Raw genomic sequence first — 12,341 nt, 5'->3', positions numbered from 1 at the left:
ATTATTATTATTATTATTATTATTATTATTATTATTATTATTATTATTATTATCATTAACGAAAAATAAAAACGTCACTCGCCAAATAAGTTGCTATGCTATGAGTTTGTTTCAGTAACTGTTTAATTTTTATTAAGCAACGTATATTAAGCTCAGCTGAAGAAACATGTGTTGAAATTCCCATGGAAATATTTTTCAGATCGCTGTAGAAGTCAGTAGGTCACACTGTTCTGTCTCTCTCTTTTTACAGCTACAAGCAAGGTCAACAGAAAAGTTTATTTCGCACCACATTATAAAATACCCATTTATGTTGCTCACACCAGGATGCATTGAAAGCTCGCGTTTTAAGATTTTCTTTCTGAAAAATTGTCAGTGATGATGTAGGTCTATCTTAATTTAAAACTTACCTTCTTTCAATATTATTTCCTTTCGAAACGATACTCTAACAATGAATTTATTACAATCTTATCTCTTTCGATTTCTATTTTCCGGAAACATCATTGGTCCGCCTAAAGGAACAAAGAACAGCACATTCTTTATCTGTCCTATTTAGAATATTACTCACTTCTATTCCAAAATATCTGAGAACTCGCTTTGAATACTTTACAACGTTGTGGAATCAACACTGGCCTTTATTATCCATTCCGCGTCATTTACCTCTTTCTATTCATCCTCTTTCACCGTGTCAGTTTGTTCCCTATGGAACTCCTTACCTCGTCATGTCAGGGATTGCCGAACAGTTAATCAATTTAAATTAAGAATTAAGAATTACATACTTTTATATGGATTTAATTTGTGAGTGTTAGCCCATTTTTATAGGTTATTTATTCTATATGTTTGTATAAATTGTCATTTAGGCCTATTATAAAGTGGAATTAGGATATTAATTGCAATTACTTAATTGTGTATCGTGTTTAGTCAATATTTCATTACATAGTATGTAAGCTGCTTAATGTGCATGATAATGATTTTGTATTTACAATTAGTATTACTACAGTATTAATATTACAGTAGCGTGCAAATTAATCCGAACAACGTAATTACTTATGCAAAAAACTCAAACAAGATAAAAAAAAAAGGATCTAAGACATACCTCAGTAATCTATGTGGCCTCCCTTGTTCCTAATAACAGCTCTGAGACGATTTGGCATGGATTCCACTAATTTCCCACAAATATTCTTCATTTCTTCATCGCGAAACCATACACCAATGAGGGCAGAAATCATCTTCTCCTTTGTAGAACAATCCATTTTTTGCATTCTTCTTTTGCAAATTGACCACAAGTTCTCAATGGAGTTGATATGGGATGAGTTGCCTGGCCAGGGGAGTACCTGAATATTCTTCTTGTTGAAGAATTCTGTAGTTTTTCGAGACGTATGGCATGGTGCCAGGTCTTATTGGAACACACCTCTGCCATCCGGAAATGATTTTTGCAGCTGGGGTACGATTCTGGTTTCCAATAAGTGAATATATTTGTCAGAATTCATCATTCCCTTGATAGGTATTAATGCTCCAGGCCCTTCATGTGTAAAACAACCCCAAAACATTACTTTACGGGGGTATTTGGGTGCTTGTTGGAGATGAGCTGCTGTTACTTTTTCGGATCCTTTCCGTACGTAAGAAACACGGTGGCCGTGGACCTCGAAATGAGACTCATCGGAAAAAAGTACATTCTTCCAGTCATTCACTGTCCAGTGTTGATGTAATTTTGCCCACATTAAGCGTTTTTTGTACATAACAGGGGTTAGCAGTTGCTTCTTAATAGGCTTACGAGCCCATCGTCCAGCTTCCAAAAGCCTACGCCGCACTGTTATGACGTGAATATTCGCCCCAGTGGTAGCCATTAACTCGCGGGTTAAGTCGACAGCAGTTAAGGTGTAATTCCTATGATTCGGCTGACGCACGCAGCTGACGTAGTGCGTCTGACGTTCACGGCTGACGCATTAGTAGGCGATTCCTATGAAACGTCAGACGCGTGCGGTCTTTTGGTAGTGAGCGGACACTTGCACAATGAATGAAAGCGATTTATTGTTATATTTGAAGACCTGATATTCTAAATATGCGAAGTTCCAATTTTTCAAATTTCATTTTATTCAATCTAAGGAAGGAACATCCATATGAGAATATATTATTAAATTGTCTTTGTTGTAGCTCAACTGTAAGGGACTCATTCGTGCGCCAAAAGATGATGTTGTAGGTATCTCAACATGCATTGCGCAGTGTGTTTTTCATCAATATCTCAGAAAGTTTTTTTGTTTGCGCTGAACACGTTTAGAATGTTAGGTCCTCAATTGCTATTGGAAGAAAATGAAGGGGAAGAAATTCTGCTCTAACAAATAAATGAGGAAAACGCTGAAGTATATCCCATATCTAGAACAAGGCGTGAGGAAGGTTTTTTACAATATTAATTAATCTGCACATGTTACAAGATGACAAGATACTTCGGGAGCTTTAGGGTAAACATTGCTCAGTTCAACTATGTTCTCGATCTGATCAAAGACGATCTCAAGAAAGATTCTTCAAGTAGATATCTGTACCCTGTAACTCATGAATAAAAGTTAGCCGTAACACTGAGGTATGTAAAGTATAAATGCTTTATAGTAGTATTGTAGTAATATATTTAAACCATTTTTCTTGCAACATTGAAATGTAACAATGAAAAAACTGTAAAGTAAAAGTACTTTATTGATATAAACTGTAGTAATTTAATCCATTTTTATATTTTAACACTGAAAAAACAATCACAGTGATTGCAAAGTTGCCGGCTTTCAAATCCCGTGTAGTCATACGAGTCACGGACGATTCAATGATTGCTGGTATTCAAAGTTGATCATGTCATCCAACTACTAGTGCTTGTTGATGCTAAAAGTTCCGGTGGAAAAATGAAGGGACTTGTGTAGCGACTATCCAATCAAAAACCATCTGCAGTGATCTAATTTTCACCTCATGAATCAAATTTGATCTCAGTTTTTTTATGGATATCGCAATACTTTAATCGATATCATCGTGATTCTGATGCAAACTGTCAATTATATTTTTTCTGTCGATACTCCTATCCTCCTGCAAGTCTATAGTTTTTTCGTGGTGTCTTTGGCGTTTACTTGGTGGTCGTAGTGAATTCACCGTTCTATCCACATTCTGTGTTCAAGTATCATTTGTGATCTGAGAAGTTGATGGTGCACCAGCGTCCTCCGCTGCAGTGTCTTCCATAATTAGTACGTCGTCTTCTTGAGTGCTTGTATCGTCACACTGAATATTGGATATGCTTCTGTGACATTAAAAATAACAATTTAATTGTTAATTAATTTACTACACTTCACAGTTTATCGTGGTTTAGAATTTATTATGAACTAGACCCTAATGAACCACCACCATCTAAAAATCTTATACCACTTGCTAGGGGTGTTGGTTTTGCGAATATTGATGGATATTATGTGCGAGATTCATTTACGAAATATTTCAGTAGTCACGCAGGGACAGTATCCTGGCAAAATAATCGTATTATTAGAACTCACTAAGCTAGTTATTTACACATTGTACAACATGTTTACAACAATACAAATGTGTCACATAATGCTAATAAACTATATAAATTTAGGATAGATCATTTTTTTTTACCTAATCTATCGACAAATTCTCCCATTTGTTTCCAAAGGTAACCACGAGTGAATTTTGAAGAAATTCTCTCAAAAATCACAATTTTATTTTTTAAGTCCATACGCCAATTTTAAAAGTCCCGTGGTACTTAAAATTCCAGCTGCGACACGCTCAGTTTTGCATTGTTTTCTCACACTTTCAATTTTCAGCATTTTCATTCTTATGAAATGCTCCTTACGACGCAGATTTTGTGATAGACAGTTGAAAGTTCAGTTCAGTATTTTTTTTTTTCACTTTCTTAACTTTTTGTTAAAAAAATATTATACGATATTTAAAACCATTATAGAAGCTTATCTAATCAATCTACCGGAAACCCAGGGCAATTTAAATAAGTATACGTGTGGTGAAGCTTTCCACAAATTATGAGAACGAAAAAAGGCTTTCAACCAGTTTTTCATCTTCCAGAACGGTAAATAAATCTACTGCATCAGACATTATGCAGCAAGGCAAGCAGAGACTCTTCTCCTAGACGCGCTGCGGCTGCGTCTGTACTGCTCTCGAAGGGGTACAGCCGCGCGGCTCAACTTGCACTGCGGTCGACGCAAGCAGCTGACGCAGCATAGGAATCACTTCCCTAACATTCCATTGTAGCAGTGTAGTGCGTCAGACGCAATCCGTCAGCCGCGTGCGTCAGCCGCATCATAGGAATTGCACCTTTAGTCTAGGATTTAATTTACTTTTCCTGACAATTAAACGATCATCTGCAGGTGAAGTCTTCCTTTTCCGGCCACAGTTTCCTTTTTTCTGGGGTGTGATGGATCCAGTCTCCCTGTAGGGTGAGTCCATGAAAAAGAGGAAATTTTGTCTGTGGAAATTTTTTTCTCTCTTTTTAAAACCGCGATTAATGTGTTCTTAAAACATCAAAGAATTCCAATTTTGAAGATAAGTTGGTATTTTCAAGTTAATAAGTTGGCAGTATTGCCGTAAACATGGCTGACATCAGCTGCTTTTTACATGGTTACAGTTGTGAATGTTTGAAGACACATTGCTAGTAAGTCCATATTATAATGATGTTTTTTCTCTTATAATGCAATATTTCAGAGTATGATAGGTTTAATTCCAGGTAGTTTCAAGATTTCAATCAAATTAAGAATACTTAAAATTGTTTTTAAAAAATGTAGTAGACAATGTCCCGTACGTGACGCAAATGAGGTTAAGTTTAATTTTTTCCAGTTTCAATTGCTTCCATTGTTTAACACTTTATATGTTAACAGTATTACATGGAATCTTTGCTTTACCACAACTTTCAAATTATTTTAGCTTTTTATAATTTTATTATTAAAAATTTATTTACTGTCCCGTACGTGACATCACATTGGGACGGTGTGTGTACCTTACTTACATATACGAGTACACAGGCTTTTAATGTACTGAAATCTATTGATACTTATTTTATTTTGTAACGTTCCTTTGCAGATTTAATCAACTGAAATAAAGGGGACTGCACACAACCTGTGAAGGATAGCAATATTTTAACAAGATAAGTGTAGGTCTTTTTGAAAAATTAAATTAAGATCTTGTTTCAAGTTATTCATTTTGTATTTACTGTTAAACTATGCTACTTGTATTGTTATATTAAATGAGAATGATTTTAAGACGCAAGATAGTTTCAACAAACTGTATTTTTATAGTGTCATGGAGGAGCCTCCAAAGTCAACCAGTGCATCCCGTATGGCAAAGATGAGAGCTCGACTGAAGACAGAAGATGCAGCAGGTTTTCTTGAAAAAGAACGCAAAAGAATTTCTGAATTACGAAAAAAGAAAAAGTCAAAATTAACAGAAAAGCAAGAACAACATAGGAAATATGAAAGGGACAGGAAAAGGCTGCAAAGATCAAAATTAAAAGAAAAACAAACGAGAAAGGAGAATCACAATAAAAGTGGCAGTACTACACCAACCTCAAGTACATCATCAGTATACAGATGTAAGCAAACCTATGCAAAAGCTATTCATAAAACAGCACGTTCACTTCCTAAATCACCAAGGAAACAAAAGGCTGTTGTGGAAGGATTAGCTAAACGTGTTGGCGTGGAATTGATCAAGATAACTGAGGCCAATCTGGATGGAGTAGGTGATTGTGAAGACAACATATTAGTAAACCAGTTTTTCTTTCGTCCATGCATTGTTTACACTTGTCCTGGAATAAAAGATGTGATGGCAGTCTGGAAAGATGGAAGGAAGGAAAAGCTACAAAAGTATTACTTAACTATGTTTTTGAGAGAAGCATTTCAGATATTCAGAGAGAATATCCTTGCTTCAAAATCGGTTTTTCCAAGTTTTGCAGCCTACGACCGACAAATGTGCTATTGCTGAAGGACACACCAGCAGACCAGTGTAGGTGTCTCATCCATGAGAATTTCATGTTTAAACTTAAAGCATTGAAATATAACTATACAAATGAATTTTGGAAGAGTATTCTATGTGATTACAATCTCAATTCATCATGCTGGCACAACCAATGTGAAAAATGTTCAAATGGAAAATTAATGTTACTTCCAAGTGAGCCAGAATGCCCAGTTAATTGGAAAGAATGGGAGAAAAATGAGGATGGCAGACTTACAATTAAAATTAGAGAAAACTGCCTTGGTGACATCCATGACCGACTGCTGACGGACTTTCCAAAAATTATTAAACATGTCTATACGAAAAGGATTCAACAGAAAGAATTTGAAATGGACAAAGCAAGTGATTCCAAACGTGTTCTTCAAATAGATTTCGCAATGTCCTTCAGTTGTGAATATCAGAATGAGGTACAGAGTGCTCTTTGGTCTCGTGCAAGTGTTTTGTTGTTTACAGGTGCTGTTTTATGCTGGTGAGTGTAAAACATTTCTTATTTGCTCAGACACTGTGAAAAAGGACAAGAATACAATCTTTTCATTTTTAGATTTGATTTATAGGGACATTGTTAAGGTGAAAAGTACAGACCTCTGTGAGGAGATTATTTGGAGAGATGGACCATCATCCGAATTTAAGAACAAGTTCATGGTGAAAGTTCTCCAAATTCTTTCTGAAAAGTACAATAAGAATTTCACATGGAAGTATTTTGGGACATTCCATGGTAAAGGGATCGTGGATGGTGTTGGTGGAAACATTAAACGACTGGTAAGAAGTAAGATGATGGGCCAAAATGGACTTGTGATACAATCAGCAAAAGATTTCGCTCAAGTTGCTGCATCTCTGAACACAAGGACCCAAATATGGTATGTTGAAGCAGACCACATTGCAGGGGATATTCTATCAAAAAATCCATGGCAAAATGTGAAGCCGATTCCAGGGATTACAGAAATGCATGTAATAATGTGTAATTCAGATGGTAATATGTTCGGCAAAAAGAATGCTTTGGCCAAATCAATTATTAGGATATGTTAAAAATGCTCATTATGATTGGTCAAAACTTCATGTTTTATTTCTTGTAACAGATAGACAGTCTATTTCCGATTGTGTCAAAAACAGAGATCTTTAAAATTTAATTTCAGTTTCATTCAGAAAATGAAGTGTAAAAGTCAATATTTTAGATATTTAGGTATTACTTTCCAATAAAATATTCGCTTAATATATTTCTTAAGTGTTACTTTGTAATAAAACTTTGTTTTCAATTCTAAAGAAATGGTTTTTAATTATATTATAATGATTAAAATAAACAGCTAATTCATTAAAAGTGTACAAGTCCCGTACGTGACAACCCTTGTCCCGTACGTGACAGAGAGATCTATTTTTCTCCTAAGTCTGATAGTAGTTTTGGAGAAAAATTAAATACACCTTACTTTAGCTTGGAACATGTAGTGTATTCAAAAAAAGATTAACCGATTAACATCAATTAGATGAGCTGAATTTTGAAAATTAATTACTCTCTTGCAAGCAATGGTAGACATCTCTTGTCCCGTACGTGACATTTATAATTACTTCGAATCTATCAAAACTTTCGCATTTAGGTATTTATTAAGTACCTCAAAAATAACTAATTTTATGTATGTAATACCCAAATAAACCTTTCTTGAGAAATGAGTTTTTCATTTTCATTTATATCAAAAAGATACTTTATTATATTCTGTACAAATGTCCCGTACGTGACAATGGAATGCTCCTGTATCGTTTTATGATCGAATTAACAGTAGCCAAACCGATGTGACATTCTGCAGCAATTTGCCTCTGTGTCATAGAAGAATGCTCTGCTAATGTTATAATTTTAGACCGTTTTCGTGGAGTTGTATCCATTTGTGAAGACGACAGAATGTACACAGGATTGCAGTATTAAGTCTTCAACACAACTGAAATGCTTATAAGTACAAAACGACAGGTAAAATGTCACATATTATAAAAAAATAATGACAGACCTTCAACAATGGAATTATACGTACTACAGATGTCAATTAAAGCGGTATGAGCAGCTGTGAGGCCAACAATGACAGAAAATGTAAAAATATGTCGTGTTCGGATTAATTTCCACGCTACTGTACTACGTTTTAATGTTTCAATGTAAATTTCACTTATGGTAGTGTGAAAGAGAAGGCCTCATGGCCTTACCTCTACCAGAATAGACATAAATAAATAAATAAATAAATAAATAAATAAATAAATAAATAAATGAATGAATGAATGAATGAATGAATGAATGAATGAATGAATAAATAAATAAATAAATAACCACACGACGATTTATCGATTAATCACTGTTATTCTCACCCCATCCCACCCTTGAGGCCGGCATTGACAAAGACAGGGTTCTGAATGGGAGAAGTGAAGGCTGATGGGTGGGCGAATACTTGCTAGGCCACGAGGGCACAAGAAATGTGCCTCAGTTTCAGCTTACCGACGGCAACCTTTTAAAATCCGTGAAAACACAAGAAATGCAGATCATTTCGGACCTCATGAACAAATTTGACTGAAAGATAGGTCTATATACTGTACACAACAAAGTTTTCTACTTCTACAACTCTATACGCTTCAGTCAAATAACTAATATGTTACATACGACTAAAAAGTACTAAAATTTAGAATGTAAGAAGCATAGGCTAGTGGCTGAGGTCCGGCCTCATTTGCTTCAGCCAATCAGCCGCCACTGATATATATATATATATATATATATATATATATATATATATATATATATATATATATATATATTGTTAAGTATTATTGAAATATCACCATTTATATAGGTGTCTGAAACTAACATTTTCAAACTCGACCATTCTCATTCCTAAAGAGCATTCAATCTGTGAGGAGTTGGGTCGAAGTGTGGGGTGGATAAAATCTCAGGTCTGTCCTAAACTGGCATGCAGGACTTGAGCAAGATACTATACTTGTCATAATAATAGTTTTTCGACTCTGACACGGGCACCAATCACTTTCAACGGATATGTGAATCAAATTATCCTGAACCTACATCGACGCCAAGGACTGTACCTACCTTCTTGCAGTCGTGGCAGATCAGACTGGCTGATCCCAGCACGCCGAAACTGTCTCCACAGAGGATGCATTGGTTCGTCCCGTTCCCTATGGCAGCTCTCTTCATGTTCTCCAGGCGCTCCACCAAACGCCTGTAAAAGAAAGCAAACGCATATTTTCATTAACAAAAAAGAGCGAGCACTGGTAACGACAATGTTAAAATTTACTTCACGAATTACTTAAGGGCGTACACTAGCGAGCTTTAAAACTTCCACAATTTTTATTCGATTTAAATGAAATTTTAATCACTAATTCTTATCATTAACATTAGATAAGCCTGGGCGCTAATAACTCAATTGAGTCATGCAGACCACCTCTTAACTCCCCACTCCACCTTCCCTGGCTGAGATAGTAATGTTTCAATGCGGTACGAGCAGACAGGAAGGCCAGTGATGGACTGTATCAGGCGGCCATCATAGCTTTTACAAACTTTCGGCTCTCGCTGGTCGCCAAAAATCCACCGCTGATGCACTGAGCCTTACTGTGAGTTTATTTATAAAGCGGTGTAAGCGAAAAGAACATGGGCGGTAGTTTCTCCGTACCCTTCACTGTCATTCTTATCCCCAGGACTGTATTAGATGATGTTGAAATTTTACGATTTTTTGGTTTGTAAATTTGTCCACAAAAAAAAAACATACCTTACCAATACATGAGATTATTCAAGAATTAACAAAGATTTTTTTCCAGTTTTATGGTTTAACATGTGGCTGAATAATTGAGTAATGCAATTGCATATTTGTTTTTTATTATCATTTGCGGTTTGGAATAGAACAAATTATTGTTGGAGAATTTTTTTTTTTTAATTTTTTAAGGTCATGGATAAGAATTAAACTGGCTGTATTTCTCAAGTAACAAAAAAGTTACAAATTTGTACGTAATACAGTGTTTAAAATGTGCATTAAAAATATCACTGCATTATCTTACTTAACGTTTAAGATCTCTGTATTGAAAAATGTAAAAAATATTTTAGGCTATATCCGGGAAACTGCATTTCTAAAGGTAGTCCAACTACTTGATGGTCAGGTTAGCTAACGTCCCTTAAAAATTAATATTTGGTTATCTATAGTTCGATAAAGAAATGAAACAATGCACAAATACATATATTTTGATGTACCGAAGTACATATGATATTTCCATGCAGATATTCTGCGTCATCATATGATGAATGAGTGATGGAACGGAGAAAAATTCTCTCCGGCGCCGGGATTTGAACCCGGGTTTTCAGGTCTACGTGCTGATGCTTTATCCACTAAGCCACGCCGGATACAACCCCGACGCCGGTTAGAATCGTCTCAGATTAAGCTCCATCTCTTGGGTTCCCTCTAGTGGCCGCCCTCTCCACTACGTCATAGATGTCTATGAACGCAGGACCGAAGTCCATATATGTGTTGAGGTGCACTCGAATGAGTGACTGGTTGGCCGAGATCCGACGGTATGGGCGCCGTCTTAAATCACAAAGTGATTTATTACGCCTATCATATATATATATATTTTGATGTACCGAAGTACATATGATATTTCCATGCAGATATTCTGCGTCATCATATGATGAATGAGTGATGGAACGGAGAAAAATTCTCTCCGGCGCCCATACCGTCGGATCCCGGCCAACCAGTCACTCATTCGAGTGCACCTCAACACATATATGGACTTCGGTCCTGCGTTCATAGACATCTATGACGTAGTGGAGAGGGCGGCCACTAGAGGGAACCCAAGAGATGGAGCTTAATCTGAGACGATTCTAACCGGCGTCGGGGTTGTATCCGGCGTGGCTTAGTGGATAAAGCATCAGCACGTAGAGCTGAAAACCCGGGTTCAAATCCCAGCGCCGGAGAGAATTTTTCTCCGTTCCATCACTCATTCATCAAATGCACAAATATTTCTCGCTAACCAAATGATTTTTTGGTGGGAAAATTGAAAAATTCTGCTTCAGAAGGAATAGTCTTTTCCAAGGTAATGTCAGATCATCGATATTTAGCATGACGATCAAAACCCAGAACTATCAAGAGGGAAAGAAAAATGAAGGAGGATGTACAAATAGGAAAATTTAAGCATGGAAATTATTATAGTATAGTAGAAAAGAGGAAGCAACGAAGAAAGAAAGAAGGGAAAGAAAAAACAAAATAAATAAGAAAAGACGACAATAAACAAAGAAGAAAAGATGGCATGACAGGAAGAAGGTAAGAATGAAAAGGGAGGGAAGAATGAAACAAAGTAAGAAAGAAAAAAAGAACAACAAGGAAAGCTGCAAAGAAGGCAAGCAAGAAAAAAGAAGGCAAAATAGAAAGGAGACAAGAAGAAAAGACAGAAAGAAAAAATAGCAAAAAAGAAGAGAAAAAAGAAAGTAAAAAAGGAAAGAAGGAAGAAATGAACAAAGAAACAATACGGCATGAAAAAATAAGAAAAGAAAGAAGGCAAGGAAAATGGAAGAAAGAAGGAAAACAATAACAAAAATAAAGTATAGAAAAGAAAAAAAGAAATAATGCAAGAAAGGAAGTAAGAAGGAAAAACATAAGGAAAAAGGCAAGAAAGAAAATAATAAGGCAAAAAGTAAGGAAAAAGGTAAAAAATGAGGAAAGAAAGTAAAAAAGAAAGGAAGAAGAAAAGCAAACAATAACAGAAAGGCAAGAAAGGGAGAAAGGCAAGGAAAAGAAAGAAGAAAAATAAGAAAAAAAGAGAGAAAAGAAAGGAAGAAGGAAAGAAACATAAGTAAAATGGAAAGAAAGAAAGAAAGAAAGAAAGAAAGAAAGAAAGAAAGAAAGAAAGAAGGTAAGAAAAAGAATAAAAGAGGGCAAAAAAGATAGGAAGAAGGAAGATAAAAACAGGAAAAAAGCACGAAAGGAAGGAAGCAGGGGGAAGAATGGAAGAAAACAGAATAGAAAAATGAAAGAAGGAAGAATATAGAATCAAGGAAAGTAGGCAAGAAATTATGAAGAAAAGAGAACGAGAAAGGAGAAAAGAAAACAAGAAACAAAGTTAAGGATTGAAGACAAGAAAGAAATAAGGAAAATAAGGACAAATATAGAAGGAAAGGAAGAAATAAATAAGGATAGAGTTTAGGAAGGAAGCTAGAGAGACTAGAAAAAGAAGAGAGAGGAATGTATCAAAGTAGAAACAAAACAAAAAAGAATGGAGGAAGGGAAACAATTAAGGAGGAAAAGTTAAAGTTGAGATGAAGAAAAGAAAGACAAGAAAAGAGGGAAGAAAGGATGAGAAGAAATTATGGAAGGAAAGAA

The 12,341-nt window shown here is 35.5% G+C and overlaps 1 protein-coding gene across 3 annotated transcripts in view; it reads right to left on the bottom strand.

Moving 5' to 3' along the window:
- Rph (Rabphilin) overlaps positions 1-12,341 on the bottom strand; it is a 652,346-nt gene that overhangs the window by 61,443 nt on the left and 578,562 nt on the right. For 2 of the 3 annotated variants that reach the window (XM_069824012.1, XM_069824022.1), the window contains exon 6: positions 9,068-9,197. In XM_069824012.1, coding sequence (XP_069680113.1) covers positions 9,068-9,197 — 130 coding nt within the window. Of the gene's footprint in view, positions 1-1,093; positions 1,842-9,067; positions 9,198-12,341 lie in introns of those variants that run through there. The other variant, XM_069824031.1, reaches the window with a different exon arrangement.

The sequence above is a fragment of the Periplaneta americana genome, chromosome 1 (assembly GCF_040183065.1).
Source record: "Periplaneta americana isolate PAMFEO1 chromosome 1, P.americana_PAMFEO1_priV1, whole genome shotgun sequence".
NCBI lineage: Eukaryota > Metazoa > Arthropoda > Insecta > Blattodea > Blattidae > Periplaneta > Periplaneta americana.
Note: the sequence above shows the minus strand (reverse complement) of the source record. Positions and strands in the feature narration are given on the sequence as shown.